Below are 18,073 nucleotides of genomic sequence, written 5' to 3'. Positions count from 1 at the left end.
TATTGGAACTATAACGATATTATTTTTATGTGAATATAAAACAGTGGTACCCAATAAAAGAATTTCAAATCAAAGGTGGTCGGAACTTATAGGATGATACACGAACCAAACAAGTCAGTCATGCTACTGCTAAGAAAACTTTATATCATTTCCTACTGGAAAATCCAACTCTTGACTATGGAATTGAAGTCAAATGAAACCACCAAATATAAATTGTAACGAAGCGCTATTCTCTATTACAATATTACTATTACCTTCAAAGTAGACAATAATTGACACGAGAATATCTTAGGACCAAGTGTTCTGTGAGGTGTAAATAGATCCAGCAACCCTTATTGGAGTTGGAGCACACTCTCCGGCTCGGCCTCCCCAATCACTGCTCTGCTGTCCTTTCCCTTCACCCCGATTACCTTCCCACGCACCAACTCTCTCTCTTCACTCCTCTTTCCTTCTACTGCAGCAGAAGGGGAACGGGAGATGCACAACACAACCTTCAAATGTAATCTCTGCACTAATTCTTGAAACTCCATTTTTCTCTAATTCTCCCCAATCCCATCAATTTCTTCGGCAGCCCATCTAAGATCTCTGCTCTTGTTCACCTGAAAATACTCCCAAATCCAAGAATCTCCACAACCAGATCCTGGGAACCCGACATGCGTTCTGGTTCAGTTTCCATCTTAACCCCAAAAGAAAAGAACCCAATGCCAATCTCAACAAAAGAAGAAGATGAACGTGCAAATTCATCCTCCGCAGCGCTGTTATCCTTCAACAGGGACTACTCTTCCTCGGACTCTCCTCCGAAGTCGGTCACTGCTACAGTTCTGTTCGTCTCTCTCGTTATCTCGACTTCAGTCGCTCTTTGTGCAGCCATTGTCTTTGGCTTCTTGTTCTTCTCTGCTTCTAATTCCTCAGCCTCATCAGTCAAACTTGATTCCACTGTTGAGGCCTCAAGAAGGCTCGCAAAGCTCAAAAGTCCAGTTGTTCTATTGATTTCCTCGGATGGGTTCAGGTTCGGGTATCAATTCAAGATTGATACTCCGAATATCAATAGATTGATTAAAAATGGGACTGAAGCTGAGGTGGGATTGATTCCGGTGTTCCCAACGCTCACCTTCCCCAACCATTACTCCATTGTCACTGGATTATACCCTGCTTACCATGGAATTATCAATAACTATTTCACTGATCCTGAATCAGGTGATCGCTTCACTATGCATAGCCACGAGCCCAAGTGGTGGTTGGGAGAGCCGCTCTGGGAGACTGTGACAAATCACGGCTTGAAGGCGTCGACCTATTTTTGGCCAGGCTCTGAGGTAAAGAAAGGTTCTTGGGATTGTCCTAAGGATTATTGTATGTTTTATAATGGTTCTGTGCCTTTTGAAGAGAGGGTTGATACTGTCTTGAAGTACTTTGATTTGCCTAGTGATGAGATCCCTTCGTTCATGACATTGTATTTTGAGGACCCTGATCATCAGGGTCACAAGGTTGGCCCTGATGATCCTCAAATCACTGAAGCTGTTGCCGGGATAGATAAAATGATGGGGAGGCTGATCCGGGGTTTGGAAGAACGAGGGGTGTTTGAGGATGTGAATATCATAATGGTTGGTGATCATGGGATGGTTGGTACTTGTGATAAAAAACTGATATTTTTAGATGATCTTGCTAAGTGGATTGCCATACCAAAAGAATGGGTTCAATCTTACAGTCCGCTGCTTGCAATTCGTCCACCACCTGGTTATTTGTCAAAGGATGTTGTGGCTAAGATGAACGAGGGGTTGAAGTCGGGGAGTGTAAATAATGGTGAATATTTGAGAGTTTTTCTCAAGGAGGAGTTACCTGGCAGATTGCATTATTCAGCAAGTGATCGAATCCCACCAATTATAGGGCTGGTGGATGAAGGGTTCACGGTGGAGCAGAAGAGATCAAGACGGCAAGAATGTGGAGGAGCACACGGATACGACAACACATTTTTTTCCATGAGGAGTATCTTTATTGCTCATGGACCTCAATTTGCCAGGGGCAGGAAAGTTCCATCTTTTGAGAATGTTCAGATATACAACCTGGTTACGACAATCCTGAACATTCAAGGAGCTCCTAATAACGGGACAACGTCGTTCCCACAGAGCATTCTCTTGCCTAGCCGTTGAAACTTGAAACACAACTACACGTTCAATGAAATGGACTTGTACTCAGATACTAGACCTGGATAGGACATTAGAGGTCCATGATGATGAACTTTTCCGGTTAACAGGTCTGTCGTGTAACGATAGATAGACGGATATTTTTCGTCTCTTGCTAGTTGTTTTCGCTGCCGAACTATTATGTAATATCTGCTGCATGTAACACCTGGTGTCTGAATATGGAAAACGTGTGTTGTCTCTATGACTATGACCCTTCCAGTAGAGGTAAGCACTAATTCTACATCATTTTAGTGAGTGGTTCTGATATAACTAAATTCAGTTTGATACACATGCTTGACTGTTACTACTATCACACACAAATACATAATGCCCATAAGAGGGCATTACGGCTAAGCTTATAAGCTTTTCAAAAAACGTTTTAAAATTTATAACAAGTTGGTACAATTTTTTCTTTCCAAATTAATTACAAATTTATCGTTACTAACGTATTGTAAGTTTCAAAATTTTATTTTATTTGAACACTGCAATAGCTTCTTTTTGAAAACATTTTATGAACTCAAAAACATCTTCTAAAATCTACGACTTATAAGATTTTACAAATAAGCTCAGCCAAACACCCTCTATCCCCCGACTCCGAGTTGGTAATGTCAATGCTTTTATAATACGCGGGAGTGTTTTCCGGTATCTGGTTGTTACTTAGAGCTTTTGATAAGACCACCATCGACAATCATAAGAGATATATAACTTCGTTCGCTTCATAAAATGAAGCGAATGCAATTGCAAACATATTTCAAGAATACAAAATGTATTTAACCTAATAATCAGGTGAATTTTAAAAAAAAATTATACTGATATCCCTGAAGTTATATTTAATTAACAAATTCCTAAGTTCTTTTTAAAATTATAAATACACCCTCTGAGGGGTGTGATATAATTTATCTCACGGACTTGATTTGTAAAATGTTGTCCTTATATGAGTGATATACTTGTATTTGTAATTATAATTTTAAGGGTGTTCATATAATTTTTAATATATGCTAATATAAAAAGGAAAGAGCCTCCATACTCACAAATAGTGTTTAATGATACCGCCATGCCAATTTTTTGTAAAATAAAAAATGCCCTTCAAATAACTAGTTTATTCAACTTTCCAGATTTTAGATTAATTGATAAATTAATTTTCTTTTCTTTTAATATAATGTATTGATTTATATATTTTACTCTTATATATATATATTATCTTTTAAAGTGTGACAAAAATTATTTATTATATGCATATAAAAACGACGTGCCACAACGACTAGTAATATAAAAAGAAAAGACATTCTACATTAACAAATGGTGGTTAACGACACAGTCGAATATTTTTAGATGTGACAATTATACTCCTAATTAGATAATTTTGAAAAAATAATTTTATTACTTTCTTCTTTTTTATAAAAGTGACCATGTAATTTTACCACCACTATATTAACTCAATTGTTCTGTCGAGAATACCTTAAATTAATTTTCTTTTTTTTCTTTTTTTTTTTAAGTGTGACTTGTTGGTTTATATATTTTATTCTTATTTAAAATATTTATACTAATATAAAAAATAAAAGACCTTCTACGTTTTAATAAGATAATTAATGACAGTGCTGCATAATTTTCAAATATGCCAATTAAGTTTCTAATTAGATAATTTAAAAAATTAATTGCAACTACATATTTATTCCATAAAAGTGACCCCACGTTGTTCTAACATCACCACATCAATTCATTAATTGTGTTGTTAATACCTTAAGATAATTTGTTTTTCTTTCTTCTTTTTTAAATATGATCCGTTGATTATATATTTCATTTTTATTTATAATATACTTTAAAATATAAAAAATTATTTATTATATGAATGTAGAAATAACGTACTAATAAATATTTAAAAAAAAAGAATTTATATAATTAAGAGTAATTTTAACAGGCGTGGGATGTAATTTATGCTTTAAAAAAATAAAAAAAGAAAAACGAAAATGTTGTTTTAGGCGTTTTGGTTCCATGGTACATTCTCCTTCACACAATTTCTTCTGTTGGAGTATCGAGTGTTGCTGTTCACACTCTCTGTTTTTCTCCAGAAACTCACTCTGAAGTGTGTAACTGCGTCAGGGACCAACAAAAATCTAAGCCCAATTGGCTTTCCTTGTTGTTTCCTTCTCCATTTGATGCAACAGATCCTCTCTCTCTCTCCCCCTCTCCCTCTGTGTATATGTACATACAAGAATTCATCAACTTTTCTAAGTAAAATCGAAGAAAAATACTGCTATCTTTTCTGCAGATACCCGATTCCAAATACGCTCCTGCCGAAGGGGTTGAATTAGGAAAACGAAAAGGGTTGTTTGGATAATCTCTTCTGTGTGTGTGGGTTTGTGTAATGGCTGATGTGATTAAGTTTTCTTGCAACTCTATGAGGTCGTCTTCATCGTCAATGTTAACTTGGCTCTCTTCCAATTTCAATTCTTCTCAACGGGCTTTTCCTCCCCTTCATGGACTGCAAAGAAGGGTGCTTTCTGTTTCAGATGTTTCTTGTGTTGGTTGTGATTTTACTTCTCCAATTGTTTTCAGACCCCGCAAGCGATTTGCATCTTCCAAGGTGAAGATACCGACTTTTGGTTTTTAACTTTTCTTGGTCTTTTGACTTGGGTCTAGGTATAATTTGGTAATCAGTGATTTTTATTTGCTGAGGCTGTACGAGAACCCACTCAAGAACTGTTTGCTTTGAAGCTTTTGATTTGCTTTGTTGTTTCCTTCTCGTGTATTTAGTAAATTTGATTCTAGTTTGGATGAGAAAATTGGATAACAGGTTCACAAGTAGTTTAATGTTGGAAGTTGGAAAATTCAGTAATTGTAAAATATTGGATTTTATATTGGGGATTTTAGGGAGTTTTATGAGAGATTTAGTATGCAGTTCTATGTAGTTCGCTCTTGTAAAAAACCTCAGTCATGAGCTAGGCGAATAAATACCTTCTGATGGTTGGTACTTTAAGCAAAGATTCTATAGTAATGCAGGTTGCTTGAGTTTTGTCAACTGTGGCTTCGTAATATGATCTGTGTATACTTGTTAGATGCTTCAGCTTTACACACGCACGCCACACACCCAAATAATATAAAAAGAAGAAGAAAGCACGGATATCATGTGAATGTATTGGCAATTTAGCAATCATTTTGAACATTTTTACAACAGTGTCGATGGTGATAGGAAAAACAATGATGAAAGTATAGAATCAAAGAACTTCATTAAAAACCTAGGAGTATCTTTTCGATTTTAACATGGAATATGCTTTTGTGTCTGTTGTGTACTATATATGGTTTGGAAGTTACAGTTTTGGAGATCTTTTAAGACCTGAATAGTTCATGTTGTCTTCTTAATCTCATTATTGTTTAGTTATGCTGATGCTGGGAATACATGGCTAGCTATCCGTTTTTTGCGGTCCTTTAGATCATTTCCTGTGTAACTTTCTCAAATACCAAGAATGTAATGTGACTGATATTTTGTAGTTAATATTTTCAAATGCCAAATCTTGATGAATTCTTGAATATCACGACACTCAACTAGCTGCACCATTATCTGAAATGTGGTAATGCAAAGTGTTATACCATGTACTTAAAACCATTAGTTGTTTAATTTAAAGAGCATGTACCCACATAGTTATAATCTTATTGGTTTTGATTGACATCTGCATTATATGAATGCAGCTTAAATAATGGCTACACTCCTGAAGTCCACCAAAAGATCTTCCGATATATTGTCTTGATAAATATAATTTACTTTTTCTAAATTCAAGTTGGATCTGAAAATCACAAATCTTGCTTGTGCTTTTTCTTTTCTCTTTTTGTATAACTGTTCCTACAGTTAACTTTATGTGATTGCTACATAGTTATTGATATGTACAGTTTAAGAAAGAGTTGCAGCTTACGATTTAATGCCTTATGTAATTGAACTTGCAAGTTAGACTGTAATCATGCCTTTATTTGATAGATTACTTGCTAGATTTGTAAAATTTTATGTGTGCCTCTCGCTTCTTCGTCTTCTCTTTATTTCCCCTCATCTGCAATATATGCGCCTAGAATGTGGAAATGAATCAAGAAAGATTAATAATTCAAAAGCCATTACCTTTTGCTGTATGTATATTGAAACTTAACAAAAGCCAGGTCATCATCTTTTCAACCAGAGGAGCTAACAAATGTTTTGCATATTCAACAGCCCCAGAGAACTTTTAACTGTCTATCAACATTGGTGCTTTAATAAGTATATGTTCACTGCATTAACCCTAATTTTGTCTTGGTGTTGTTGCATGTTTCCCTATCAAATAATTCTTAGAAACCAACTTTGCATTGTGAAATTCCGCAGATGATTATAAATCCTCATGCAATTTGCTTCCAGTGTGGAGTTCTCTAGAGCAGAAGTCCTTCCCATTATGTCTTGGCTCAAATATACATCTATTATAGACTGAACTATTGTAATAGTGTTTATTTGATCTTTTAGATGTGATAAAAATGATGAACTCCTTTTTTGATTCTCTTAAAATCTGCTTGTGCTGCATAAATTGTCTCGGTCTTGTACACACGTGATGTTAGTCATTTACTCTATTCTGATTCTGCAATGTTCATAAATGTGTGCCTTCTCTACTACATATTTAATTATGGAGAAGCAGCTTGCTTCGGGAAATTTTTGTCTGGTATTTTGTGGCGCTATAGTTGCAGACAATATGGCATCAATTATAAAATGCTCAGGGCTATCTGGATAGTGTGGATTTTTCAGAGAAGATGTTTTACCGACTGCTAATTTGCACAGGAACATACTGTGCCTCTTATGGTCTGTGTTGCTATTTGTCTCTATCATGAGGATACAGGAACTAATATCTCATGTTGTTTTTCTATCTGTTGAATAGTGCTGTAAGAAATAATATGTGATGTATGGTGGGCTATCATTCTGTCAAAGTTTTGGTTAAATCTTTCTTGAGGTTATTGATGACTCTTTCTGCTGGTGCGTGGTATCAGATGCATGCAACTCTTACTGAGACTGAGCAACCCAAGTGGTGGGAAAAAAATGCAGGCCCAAATATGATAGACATTCACTCCACACAAGAATTCTTGAATGCGTTGAGTGAGGCTGGAGATAAGCTAGTTATTGTTGAGTTCTATGGAACATGGTGTGCTTCTTGCCGAGCACTATTTCCCAAGGTAAAGTTTATTTTCCATTATTTTTACTCTACTCTGAAGCATCATTAGTTGAATGATAGAATAGGCTTCAGAAAGGTAAATCGTCCATGATATAGCATCTCTTTGAAATTCATGCTCACTTTCTTAATTGTTGAAGTTTCTGATACTGTCTTGTGAAACAAAACTAACTTCTTTTGTAGTTCAAAGTCTTATGGTTGAAGGAGTATTAGCAATTGATGGCTAAAATGTTTTAGCTAGAGATTCCTTTGCTCGAATCGTGGGAAATTCAGATATTTACTTTACGGATTAATTTTTTCATTGTGCTGAATTTTCTTGTTTCGCCCATCACTTTTACGGTGCAATCACCTACCAGATGTTATGTTATTTGCTGCCCAGTTTATCCATGAGCTATCAAAAATATTGCACCAAGACTTGTTAATAATGTATGATCCTATAGATTCGCTCTATTTGGTTTCTTATGCCAATTTAGGTAGTGCAAAGGATGTATGTAATAAGTAGCTGCTCTCCTGCCTTTGGAAATCATTCCTTACCAAAGTAAAACGACTCAAGTAAGAATGGCAACTTTTAAGTCAGAATGTTTACATATCAAAAGGGGACGTGTTTATTGAAATGCTTTGAAATTCAGGGTAAAAAACTAATCTTAGTTGTGCCTTAAGTGTCACATTAGGAAAATCCTAACATCGTCGCTTTTCAGTCTGCACGCATCCTTATGTTAGCACAACTTGAATTAATGCATGCAAATAGATCGCTTGTTGCTTTCTTTAACGACTTATATATTACATTGATTTTCTAATTACTTATAGTACTGCAATCCTTTTCCCTATAATCAGCTCTGCAGAACAGCAGTGGAACATCCAGAGATTTTGTTCTTGAAAGTCAATTTTGATGAAAACAAGCCCATGTGCAAGAGTTTGAATGTAAAGGTTCTCCCTTATTTCCACTTCTACCGTGGAGCAGAAGGACTGCTCGATTCCTTTTCTTGTTCCCTTGCCAAAGTAAGTCAGTCTTCTCTGCGTAACATTTCTTTGTATTCTCTTGTAAGCATAATCAATAATCTTGTAGTTGAATTATTGCCTATGAAATCTGCTTAGAACTCATGCAAATCATTGTCCTAAACGTTTGAGTTTTTACTAGAGCCCTTTTCACATACACATAGAAACGAATGCAAATCCTTATAGTCGAAAAACTTGTTGCAGTTTCAGAAAATAAAAGACGCCATCGAATTACACAACACAGCTCGCTGCAGCATCGGTCCCCCTAGAGGCATTGGCGATCTCACCCTTGAAAGCCTCTCTCCCCCGAAGGAGAAGCAAGCCGAATCATCTGCAACATAACACTTTACAGTTGAAGAATTTGTCAATATTGGTGCGTTTGTGCTATACAGGACTCAAATATAGCAAGAATCGATGAGTGATTTTGTATAATAGTAGCGATTTCTAGTGGAAAACGGAATCTAACAATGTCTCCTACTGCATTCTTTGTATAGGCTTGTGGCCGTGTTGTAAACAGCGATATTCCACTGGGTGGAGTTGGATTCATTTCTGGCTATATTACTATGTTAAGAGAAAATTTCAAGTACTTTATTATTCGACTTGGATATCGACATTAACATACTAGGAACTCCCACTGTCGGACCTAATTTTCATAATACACAACCATTTTTTCCGTCAAACCTCGTTAAAATATTACGTAATAATAAAATACGGTATTTTTGTTTATACTGTTTGCAAACAAGTTTAAACAATAATTTAGTAAGTTTTGATTTTTTTTTTTGTAAATAAATATTTAAATTTCACCATAAATTAGAATTATTATTAGTTAATATTTTATATTTTAATCTTAGATGATATTGATATGGTATTTTAGTTTATATTTTAGATCAAACTTAATCAATAATTTAGTATATTTTGATAATTTTTTTTATAAATAAATATTTAATATAATGCATATGAATTTTATCGTTATAATTTCGATATCCACTACAACAAAATGCATTTATTTCAAAATTCGCCATATGAGGGGAGTTTTCCTCTATGATTATAGAAACCAATGGATCCTTCTGAGTATCATCCACTCGTCTATGTCTCTAGTTTTCTTTTATTGTGTATGCATATAATACTGTATCTTGACATTGTGTGATATCTAGCTAATTTTGTGTTTAACTTTTCTAGAATGTGTTTGTCGATCAAGCTTTCCATTTGCGAGCTCAAGGTCGACTCGTGTTAATCGAGCTCGAGCTCAGATTTTTGGCCGAGTTCGGCCCGTCGGCACCCCTAACTGCAGCAAAATAAAAAAGTAGGCGTTGTTTGTAAAAAAAGTGAGAAACAAATAAAAGATAAATAGGGTAGTATTTTGGGAAACAAATTTGAAACAAGTTTAATTAATTAAAAATATTTTGTCCCTATGTGTTAAAAAGATACTATTTTTTTAATTAATATTTGCGTTGTCTTTTGTTAATAATTGTTTTTTCTCAAAAAAGAATAAATTTTATTTTAATTAGTATATCTCATTTTTCTTATTGTCATTATATTATTAAAATATTGAATACTTATAGAAAATTGGATGTTCACTGCAATGATGCTTCCCACTAAGTATTATAATTGTCCATTCATACACAATAAATAAATTTACATATTTGCCAAAAAATATATATTTTCTAACCAAGCAATTTAATTTATATTTTTGTATGATATTGGAATAATCTCAGATAATATAGAAAATAAAAAATAAAAAATCTAAAATATTAAATATGTGAAATTATAAAATTTAAAAAATATTATATTATTCAAATTATTTAAAAACTCTAACATCAACTTTAGATGAGCAATTTTAGAAATAAATTAAAAAGAAACTTAAATTAATATTATTATAATAAGGACAAACTAGTCCAAAAAAAATTAAATTTATTGCAGAAAAGCCAAAGCAGCTGAAAATACCTCTTAAGGTGTTTCTAACTTTCGGCTTAAAAAATTATTTTTCGTAATAGTTCTAAAAGTAGAAACTGACATTCCAAACACCACAATTATTTATTTTTAATTAGAAATTGGAAAAACGCTTTTTTGAATCTGAACCAAACACTCCCTTAATTTTATTTTAAAAATAAATTAAAATCTATCAATATTTCACAAAATATAATTGGGCGTAGCATAGAAAAACTCGTGCAGTGACTTACAATTCAAAAGTTTTGTAAGTCGTGTTTTGGTGGGGAGTACTTCACCACTCCAGAGTACACATTGGGGAGAAAGGGAAGGAATTCTGCCCTTAATAAACTTGGCCCCTTAAGTTTGATTCAGTGTAGTAAGTTCTTATTTCTGAATTCAATCCTCACAATCCAAAGGTACTGATCTCCACTCTTTTGGACATTTAACATTTCTGGAATTCAACTTAGGGATGTTTGATTATTCGCTGGTTTTAGCTGCCTCTCATGCAAATTACGTGTTTGTTGAAGTGCCTGACTGATTCTTGAAACAGATTGGGTGCTTGTGATGCCCATCTGAAGTGGCTGCTAGTAATGCATGTTACCTGTTTGTTTAAATGCTCATTTGATTTGCTTAAAGATTTCTGTTTCCTGTTATGTGCCCCTTCTGTTTTGGCTGTTGGAAGCTTTTAGGTTGATTGCTTTGAGACAGCTCAGTTTCAGGGTAGAGAGAGTTGGTGTCGAGAACGAAGAATGGCAAGCTATCTGTGGAGGAAATACGCAGATTATCTGCACACAAAGTGGGAGAAGACACTTCTCTGGGACATGATTGAGCCTTACAGACGACCCAAATCCTTTACTCCCTTAGTCACCATCTACATCTGTGCTTTTTATACGGGGGTTATTGGCGCTGCAATCACCGAGCAACTCTACAAGGTAATCTGATTTTCTTGCAGCCTGTTTTGTGATGGAAACTGGATTTTGCTTATTTGTTTGCTCTGGATTTTCTTTGTTCTGGGGAAAGGTTGCTGTTTGACAGTACAGGCAGTCAGATATATCTAGGAAATAATTTATCTGCACCGGGCATTGTGCATCTTTTGGGCCCTAAACAGAAGATCAAGAATGATTCTGACAATATTTGAGTTATTTAATCACATGTTCCTTGTTCGACCAGAGCACAACTTCAATTAGGACTTCTTCAATTTGTTTTGATGCTATGCTCAACTGCTATTCCTTTTAGAATTGCATTGAATCAGGCTCTTCTTATCTTTTTCAAACTTCCATTTCTGCCGATCTAGCCTTTCTTTATTTTCTATTAGCCACTTTTGACTTTTATTAGTATGTTCTCAATGTGTGTATTCATGCTCTGTTGTTAAAACTTGAATGGCCTATATTTTCTATTATAAGTTTATGACCATTTAATTCTCTCATATTTTCTGAAGGCTTATAATTTGATCATCGTATATGTTTTCAGCTAGAAGTTTATTGGCAACATTGTTCTTCCAATTCGTTTCATGCATGCCTTACGATCTCTAGCCCACAGGTTGCCTTCATGTGCTGGGAAAGCATATGAAAGAATGGTTCTTGAGTATAAGAGGCTTCTCCAAAAATTTCCTCTATCAAGTAATTGTTTTAGACCGATGCATTTGCCAATTCTAATACCTAATTACTGAAGTACTATTATATTCACAGAACAAAAAAGGATTTTGGAATGAATTGATTCAAAGGCCTATAATATTTATTTGGGAGCCCAAATCGTGATTGAATCCTGTCAGCATACTCTTGCACTTTCCCAATGAATCTCCTAGCATGATTTAATGGGGGTATCCCTCGGATAGAATGCTTGGTCATTCTGTCTTTAAGATCTGAATTTTCTCTTGGAGCCAATTGCTCTGCATTTGCCAAGGAAGCTGGCACTCATTTCCACTAGAAACGATTGGTTGTGCTTAGCAGCTCATTGGAATTTATTTTTCTGCAATGTTTAATTATGTCCTGGAATCGTTTTTCAGGAGAAATATTGGGAAGATCACCCTGGAGAAGCTGTGCCCTTAATGAAGCCAAAGTTTTATGGTGGGCCTTGGAGGGTTATGAGGGGTGATGTTCCTCCATTCATCAAGGAGAGTTGAAGCAAAAACCTAGTAGCTGTTTCTGCTTGGTTCCTTTTGATGCATACTGTGTACATATAAAACATGCTCATTGATCGAGGCACTTGATATTAAACTCCAGGATTTGTTAAGCATCATACTTGTCCTTGGGCTGACCAAGAATCGCTGCCTTGATTCCTAACGCCACTTACAATCTTTGTCTTATGAAGCTCATGAATGTCAACCGGGTCGTGATTTTTGTTTTTGAAGAGAGTGTACTTGATTCTTGTTTTAACTAGATAACACAACCCTTCATGGAACGACCACCAACTTGCTAGTTTGTGTAACTTAAGTAGACGGCGTTCTTATTATGTTTTTGCTGGATAAGAGTCGTGTACAGAAAGTGGCTAAAAACGTAAACTGGATGACTGGAAATTTTGCTATTGTCCAGCCTAATCGTGTGCACCTCGTCTCACTCGCCGTCTTCATCATCATGATGGCAGCGCAGCTTTTCTGTACTCTTTATATTTACCGATAAAAAAGCTTTTCTGTACTCAAAATGGGTGTTAAATGATCGAAAAATACTTGGAATAAGTGCTAAATTAATTCCGAAGATTACAAACAGAAATAAGAAATCCATAGGCCTGTTAAATTTGATGGGATAATTTTGAATTATATTAGTCGAATTCTCCGGATCGTCCATATAGGTCCTGGAGAGGTCCAAATTTTCTGCACCATTGCATCAAGATTCAAGGGCCTGCCTCAGATACGTTTGGCAAAGAAAAATGCCCTCAGCACTTGTGAAAAAGAAAGCATTGATGAATCAATCCTTTGTAATCGGTTGTTTACTAACGTTTAGGCCAGCCCGGTACTAGATGGGCTGACTCGTTATTGGACCCAAAAAATGAGTAATTCCAATTTCCAAGCCTTCATGAGCAGTTCTTTTCCCGCTTGGTACAATGTTTTCTTGGACCATCCTTGTATGCTGGTTTGGAATGGAGGCAAAGACCGGCTTTCCTCGATCAGCCCACCACTGACGGCAACCCCGGCTACTTCTCATGATGTTTAGCAGTTAGCACTACAGATACCAAGCCACCCACTCAACACATCTCTTAATTGAGAGGGATGTGTGGCATGGCAACAAATGAATGTGTCGTCGGCAAACAGAAGATGTGAAATCTTGGAGGCTGCCCGACAAATTCCAATTCCACCAATAGTGCCATCAACCTCAGCCTGCTCGAACAACACACTCAAGCCCTCTGTCTACATAAGAAAAAGACAAAAGAGAGGTCCCTTGTAAAGATAGGAAGAGAGAAGGTCAATCAATTCAAGAATACAAATCAGATTAAGAGTAAGTTTTGGGCAATTGCAATTCCTCCTTTAAACATTTAAATAAAAAAAAAAAAGAATTTATCCAATTCCACATTCATGATGTGTTGATTATTCATACACGATAAGCATAATCTAACATCATAATTAGTTATTTTAGAATTTTATTAAGAACCCTTGATTCAAACTCTTAAGAGAAAAGATCTACTAAGTTCATTTGACACGTATTGCTAAGTATTGCATCTTATAAAATGTTTTTTGATTTTACTTTTAAAATTAAGTTATTAAAGTGCTCGTACGAAATAAACTCATGAAGCTCAGAAAAATATCAGTTGTAATAATTTTAGTATATTTTAATATGATTAAATCATGAAAAAACACATTTTTAATTTTTTAAATAAATTAAAATTTTTGTACTCTTTTAATAAAGAAACTTGCAAGATTCCGACACCTTATTCTGGGAGCTTACAACCTCATTTTCGAAAACTTTATCAAACACTTCGAAGTTATTATGAAGTTTCCACATTTTACAAGTAATATAGTGAGCTTAGAAGCAATAATGTTGTGAATAAAGAGTCTTGCATTGCACGCACCACTCAAATTTGGTGCACAATTAAAGTTGAGTATGGAGGCTGTTTCATACAAAGTGTTGCATAGCATAAATCCAGAATGAATATAAGGGACTGAAACTCAGATAAGAAATACGCTGGAATCTAGTGGCAAATCACATCAAAAGCAGAGTCAGTTGAATAGATGCCCCTGCAATTCTCTATCCAGAACCATAGCAAGCAGAGCTCTCAATATTTTCACATGATCAAGAATGATACTTAGTGTTGGAGATGTAGATCACAGACCCCACCTCCTCTTTTCTCCATAGGGAAAGTAAGATAACAGAATGAGAATAAGAATGAAGAATCAGATAAAACTTTCATCATGTAAGGGCAAAAGATCGCATTTTCTTTTTTCTTTCTTCCGTTGTTGCATTGATATGATGCCGCACTTGGGATCCACCTAAAGCTTATTACAGATAAGGCTTCAAACGCAGAATCAACGAAAATGTTATCTTAAACTTCAAATAATGTAAAGCATAATCTGTCTTTGATTTATTGCATGCATTCTGTTGCTTAAAGCAGGTCAGCTGGTAAAGGAAATGTAATACAAGCTCCCTATAATCGTTTATATGTTGGTCCCATCATGAAACCCTGTTGAATTCTATATAACACAGCATAATTGCAAGAAGCCAAGGCAATAATTGACTGAGATTGCCTAATGCTGCTTTATCCTTAGCATAGATGAAAAGGTGGGGAACTTTGCCACTCAATGAAACAGATAAAATGACTTTAAAAAAGTGCACAAAAATGGATTACAACTCAGAATGCTCAACCACAAAGCAACTACAATTGAACTGTGCATGCACTATACAAGAACTGTATGGCGAGTAATCCTAATCCGGCAACAAAATTAATTATGCCCCGTTTGACGCCTCTTTCTCCAATCAAAAGAACTGAAATGTGTAAAAGTGAAAAAGAGAAAAAGATAATCAAAGAACCAGAACAGCTATCCACTTGAAGCAGGGGAAATACGTCAAATTGCAAAGCAATTAGGACTCTTTAAGTTGTGATGATCCCAGAATGAACATCATTATCAGTCAACAAACACTCAAACCATGCTTTTATAATGCAAGAAAAAGAACGATGTCCATTTGTCTAGAATTACAAGTGATCATAGATTAACAACTAGAATGTTTTCAGACCGCCCTTTTTCAGCACAAATTGCTTTGTAATTATCATGCTCAGTGAAACCACTCAGGTTAGGATACAAAAATAGCTGCACATTAGAATGCAAGAAATTTGGCAGAAAACAGGTTATAGTCATTTCAACGACTACCTGTAATTGATGATTAGTGCAAAGGGCAAATTGGAAGTCTGTAGCAGAGAATGGCACTTATTCATTCATCACTATAATTTGCAGGATCAAATCTACAGTTGCGAACAATTCAATGTAAGACCGATTAATTTGAACCAGGACCGGGCAGAAACCTTTTTACATACATTTCCAGCTTAATGACAGTAGAACGCCGAAAACTCACACTTAGGCGAAACTGCCTTCAGTAATAACCTTGCTGTATCTGCCTGCCTCACCTTACCCCCTTCCTTCTCCACCAGTGCTGCCGCCACAATCCTCTCATAACCACCGCCGCCTCTGGCCACATATGCCACCAATGCCGCTTGCACTGGTCCAAAACTTGGATTATAAGCTGCAGACTCGACGTAAGATCCCTTATACAACTTTCCTTCACAATCCATCAATGCCACCCCTGATGGGCACCCACTGTATGGAGCATGTGCACTGTTTGCAGCTTCCAGCGCTGCTTCCCTCAAGAGGGTCTCATTCTTTTCGTATTTTCCGCAATTCCCATTGCTTAAGTTACCACAATTCTCATCCCCATTGCTAGTGATTCTGGAATTATCGTCTACGTATGAATCATGTTGGGGTAAGAGATCCAACCCATTGTCATGCTGCTCAAGCAGAAGCGGAGTTCCCCCATCGAGCAAATCATGCGGGCCAAATGGATTCGGCAGAAATTTGGATAAGGGCTTAAAATCGGGAGAGTTCTTTTCAAGGCTTTCCACACGGTCATGATTTTGATCACAATTTTCTTCTCCTGTGACGAGGATTTGTAGGGAGGAGGAGTGACGCAATTCCTGGAAGAACTGGCGGCAGTGCCCGCAGGGGGCGGCGGATACTGCGACGGACAGGAGGCGGGGGCAGCGGTGGATGGCAAGATTGGTGAGAAGAAACTGCTCCGCGTGTACCGAATGGTGGAGGGGCAGACCAAGGAATTCGAGATTGACGCCAAAAAAGACGCGTCCGTCGGAGCCAAGACCGACAGCCCCGACGTGGAAGTTGGAGATGGGGGGGCGGGCTAAGGACTGCGCAGAGTGGACGAGGTGGGGGAGGAGGTGGAGAACGGAGGGAAGGTTCATAGACTTAGCCATGGATTCTGCATCAGAGGATTCTATTACAAACTGGGTTGCAGTGGGGCGATGCTGATCCATTGTGGGCTTGAATTGAAGGGTGGAAGAGAGGTGGAGGAGGGGGAGGGGGAAATGGGAAGAGGTGGTGGTGGGGTATTTATAGGGTTGAGATTTGGTGGCTGTCTTTCAAATTGGTGGTAAATTTTGTGTGAGTTAGTAGAATTGTGGAGCTTCCTCATGCATCACATGATTTTTGACCTTTTCTTTTTTTTTCTTTTTTATTTTATTGATAGATTTCAAATTAAAAAATTTAAATTTATAATAATATATTTAGATAATTTAATATTACAAACCAAACTCTTGGACTATATTTATGGATTTCAAATTTGAAGTTATCTGGAAACTTTTTTCTAAATCTATTTCTCAAATTCAGATAATTCCACCTACATATAGAGTTGTTAATCACTTTGATTTTTGAATCAATTTAGTTCAGTTATTCAAAAGTATAAGCTTTATATCCAAAATACGAAACAAACATCAGGGTCACCAAATATAATTTCTCAAACCACAGGGAGTTTATCTGTAATTACACCAACCTCAAAAAAGACCGTTTAATTATCCCTAAATCTTATTACATCTTCTATTGCATCAACATATGCATACTAGGTGTAAAAAAATCTTTTTTCAAATAAAAATACGTGATTTTCTTTTCATACGCATGGTCGCATGTACATTAAATGGAGTAAAAGAGATATAAAATATTTTAAAGTAAAATTGCACTTTACTTGGGAGCTGAGGTTATCTCTACCAAACTTCAATTTGGCATTTAAGTCCTCAAATAAATAAATAAATATTTCAACTTTATTGCTAAGTCAAGACCACAAAAACAAATTTAATCTTTGGTTGACATTAATTAGTATTATTATAAAATGTTTGATTTATGTGGAAGAAATGATTTCATGTTTCTGTGTCCCTAATAATAAAAAAAGAGGGCTGATGTATGTCCCAATAAACTACAACACATGTAGACAAAGCAGTCTAGCTGGAATCATCACACTCCAATATGGACTATGGCCCTCCTCCATTTGATTTAGGATAAATTATACCCATATTTCATAAAATTATATTTAATTCTATAAATATTTTGATTTTTTTCTTATAAGTACACTCTTTAGAAAAGTGTTTTATAAAATTTTACAATTTAACAGGGGTATACTTGTAAATACAACTAAAATTCTGAAGAATGTATTTGTAATTAAATGTAATTTCAGGGGTGTCAATGCAATTTACCCTTTGATTTAAGAATTTTGATGAGATGAAAAATAATAATAATGATAATAATAAATGAATTAGAACAATTGGAAATGGAATTTAAAAAATTTTAAACTACTTTTCAAACATTTTTCCCCT

General features: G+C 35.6%; 4 protein-coding genes across 5 annotated transcripts; 3 read left to right on the top strand and 1 right to left on the bottom strand.

Annotated features, from left to right (window-relative positions):
- The first annotated feature begins 260 nt into the window (after positions 1 to 260).
- LOC105173612 (nucleotide pyrophosphatase/phosphodiesterase 1) lies at positions 261 to 2,382 on the top strand. Its single transcript, XM_011095419.3, has one exon. It carries the CDS (start codon positions 654 to 656, stop codon positions 2,145 to 2,147), a length of 1,494 nt encoding a protein of 497 aa, XP_011093721.1. The 5' UTR covers positions 261 to 653; the 3' UTR covers positions 2,148 to 2,382.
- A 1,806-nt stretch (positions 2,383 to 4,188) lies between these two features.
- On the top strand, positions 4,189 to 8,938 carry LOC105173610 (thioredoxin-like 2, chloroplastic). Its single transcript, XM_011095418.3, has 4 exons — positions 4,189 to 4,764; positions 7,173 to 7,355; positions 8,186 to 8,350; positions 8,552 to 8,938. Exons 1-4 carry the CDS (start codon positions 4,546 to 4,548, stop codon positions 8,687 to 8,689), a joined length of 705 nt encoding a protein of 234 aa, XP_011093720.1. The 5' UTR covers positions 4,189 to 4,545; the 3' UTR covers positions 8,690 to 8,938.
- A 1,568-nt stretch (positions 8,939 to 10,506) lies between these two features.
- EMB2752 (embryo defective 2752) lies at positions 10,507 to 12,625 on the top strand. 2 transcript variants are annotated; one of them, XM_011095417.3, is made up of 3 exons: positions 10,507 to 10,692; positions 10,985 to 11,208; positions 12,282 to 12,625. In XM_011095417.3, the coding sequence occupies exons 2-3, from the start codon at positions 11,026 to 11,028 to the stop codon at positions 12,396 to 12,398; spliced, it is 300 nt and encodes a 99-aa protein (XP_011093719.1). In that variant the 5' UTR covers positions 10,507 to 10,692; positions 10,985 to 11,025; the 3' UTR covers positions 12,399 to 12,625. The 2 variants fall into 2 exon arrangements, with proteins under 2 accessions (XP_011093719.1, XP_011093718.1); XM_011095416.3 differs by having other exon boundaries at positions 10,508 to 10,692; positions 10,990 to 11,208.
- Positions 12,626 to 15,613: 2,988 nt separating this feature from the next.
- CDA1 (cytidine deaminase 1) lies at positions 15,614 to 16,811 on the bottom strand. Its single transcript, XM_011095415.3, has one exon. It carries the CDS (start codon positions 16,742 to 16,744, stop codon positions 15,746 to 15,748), a length of 999 nt encoding a protein of 332 aa, XP_011093717.1. The 5' UTR covers positions 16,745 to 16,811; the 3' UTR covers positions 15,614 to 15,745.
- Between the last annotated feature and the right edge of the window lie 1,262 nt (positions 16,812 to 18,073).

The sequence above is a fragment of the Sesamum indicum genome, linkage group LG11 (genome assembly GCF_026168435.1).
Source record: "Sesamum indicum cultivar Baizhima isolate 11 linkage group LG11, ASM2616843v1, whole genome shotgun sequence".
Taxonomy (NCBI): Eukaryota; Viridiplantae; Streptophyta; class Magnoliopsida; order Lamiales; family Pedaliaceae; genus Sesamum; species Sesamum indicum.
Note: the sequence above shows the minus strand (reverse complement) of the source record. Positions and strands in the feature narration are given on the sequence as shown.

Excerpts from the sequence above, each read along its gene's own strand:
- LOC105173612 (XM_011095419.3), top strand. The coding sequence starts at position 654 with ATGCGTTCTGGTTCAGTTTCCATCTTAACCCCAAAAGAAAAGAACCCA.
- LOC105173610 (XM_011095418.3), top strand. The coding sequence starts at position 4,546 with ATGGCTGATGTGATTAAGTTTTCTTGCAACTCTATGAGGTCGTCTTCA. Across the intron at positions 4,765-7,172 it reads AGCGATTTGCATCTTCCAAG|ATGCATGCAACTCTTACTGA; the intron begins GTGAAGATACCG and ends GCGTGGTATCAG. Across the intron at positions 7,356-8,185 it reads GCCGAGCACTATTTCCCAAG|CTCTGCAGAACAGCAGTGGA; the intron begins GTAAAGTTTATT and ends CCCTATAATCAG.
- EMB2752 (XM_011095417.3), top strand. The coding sequence starts at position 11,026 with ATGGCAAGCTATCTGTGGAGGAAATACGCAGATTATCTGCACACAAAG. Across the intron at positions 11,209-12,281 it reads TCACCGAGCAACTCTACAAG|GAGAAATATTGGGAAGATCA; the intron begins GTAATCTGATTT and ends ATCGTTTTTCAG.
- CDA1 (XM_011095415.3), bottom strand. The coding sequence starts at position 16,744 with ATGGATCAGCATCGCCCCACTGCAACCCAGTTTGTAATAGAATCCTCT.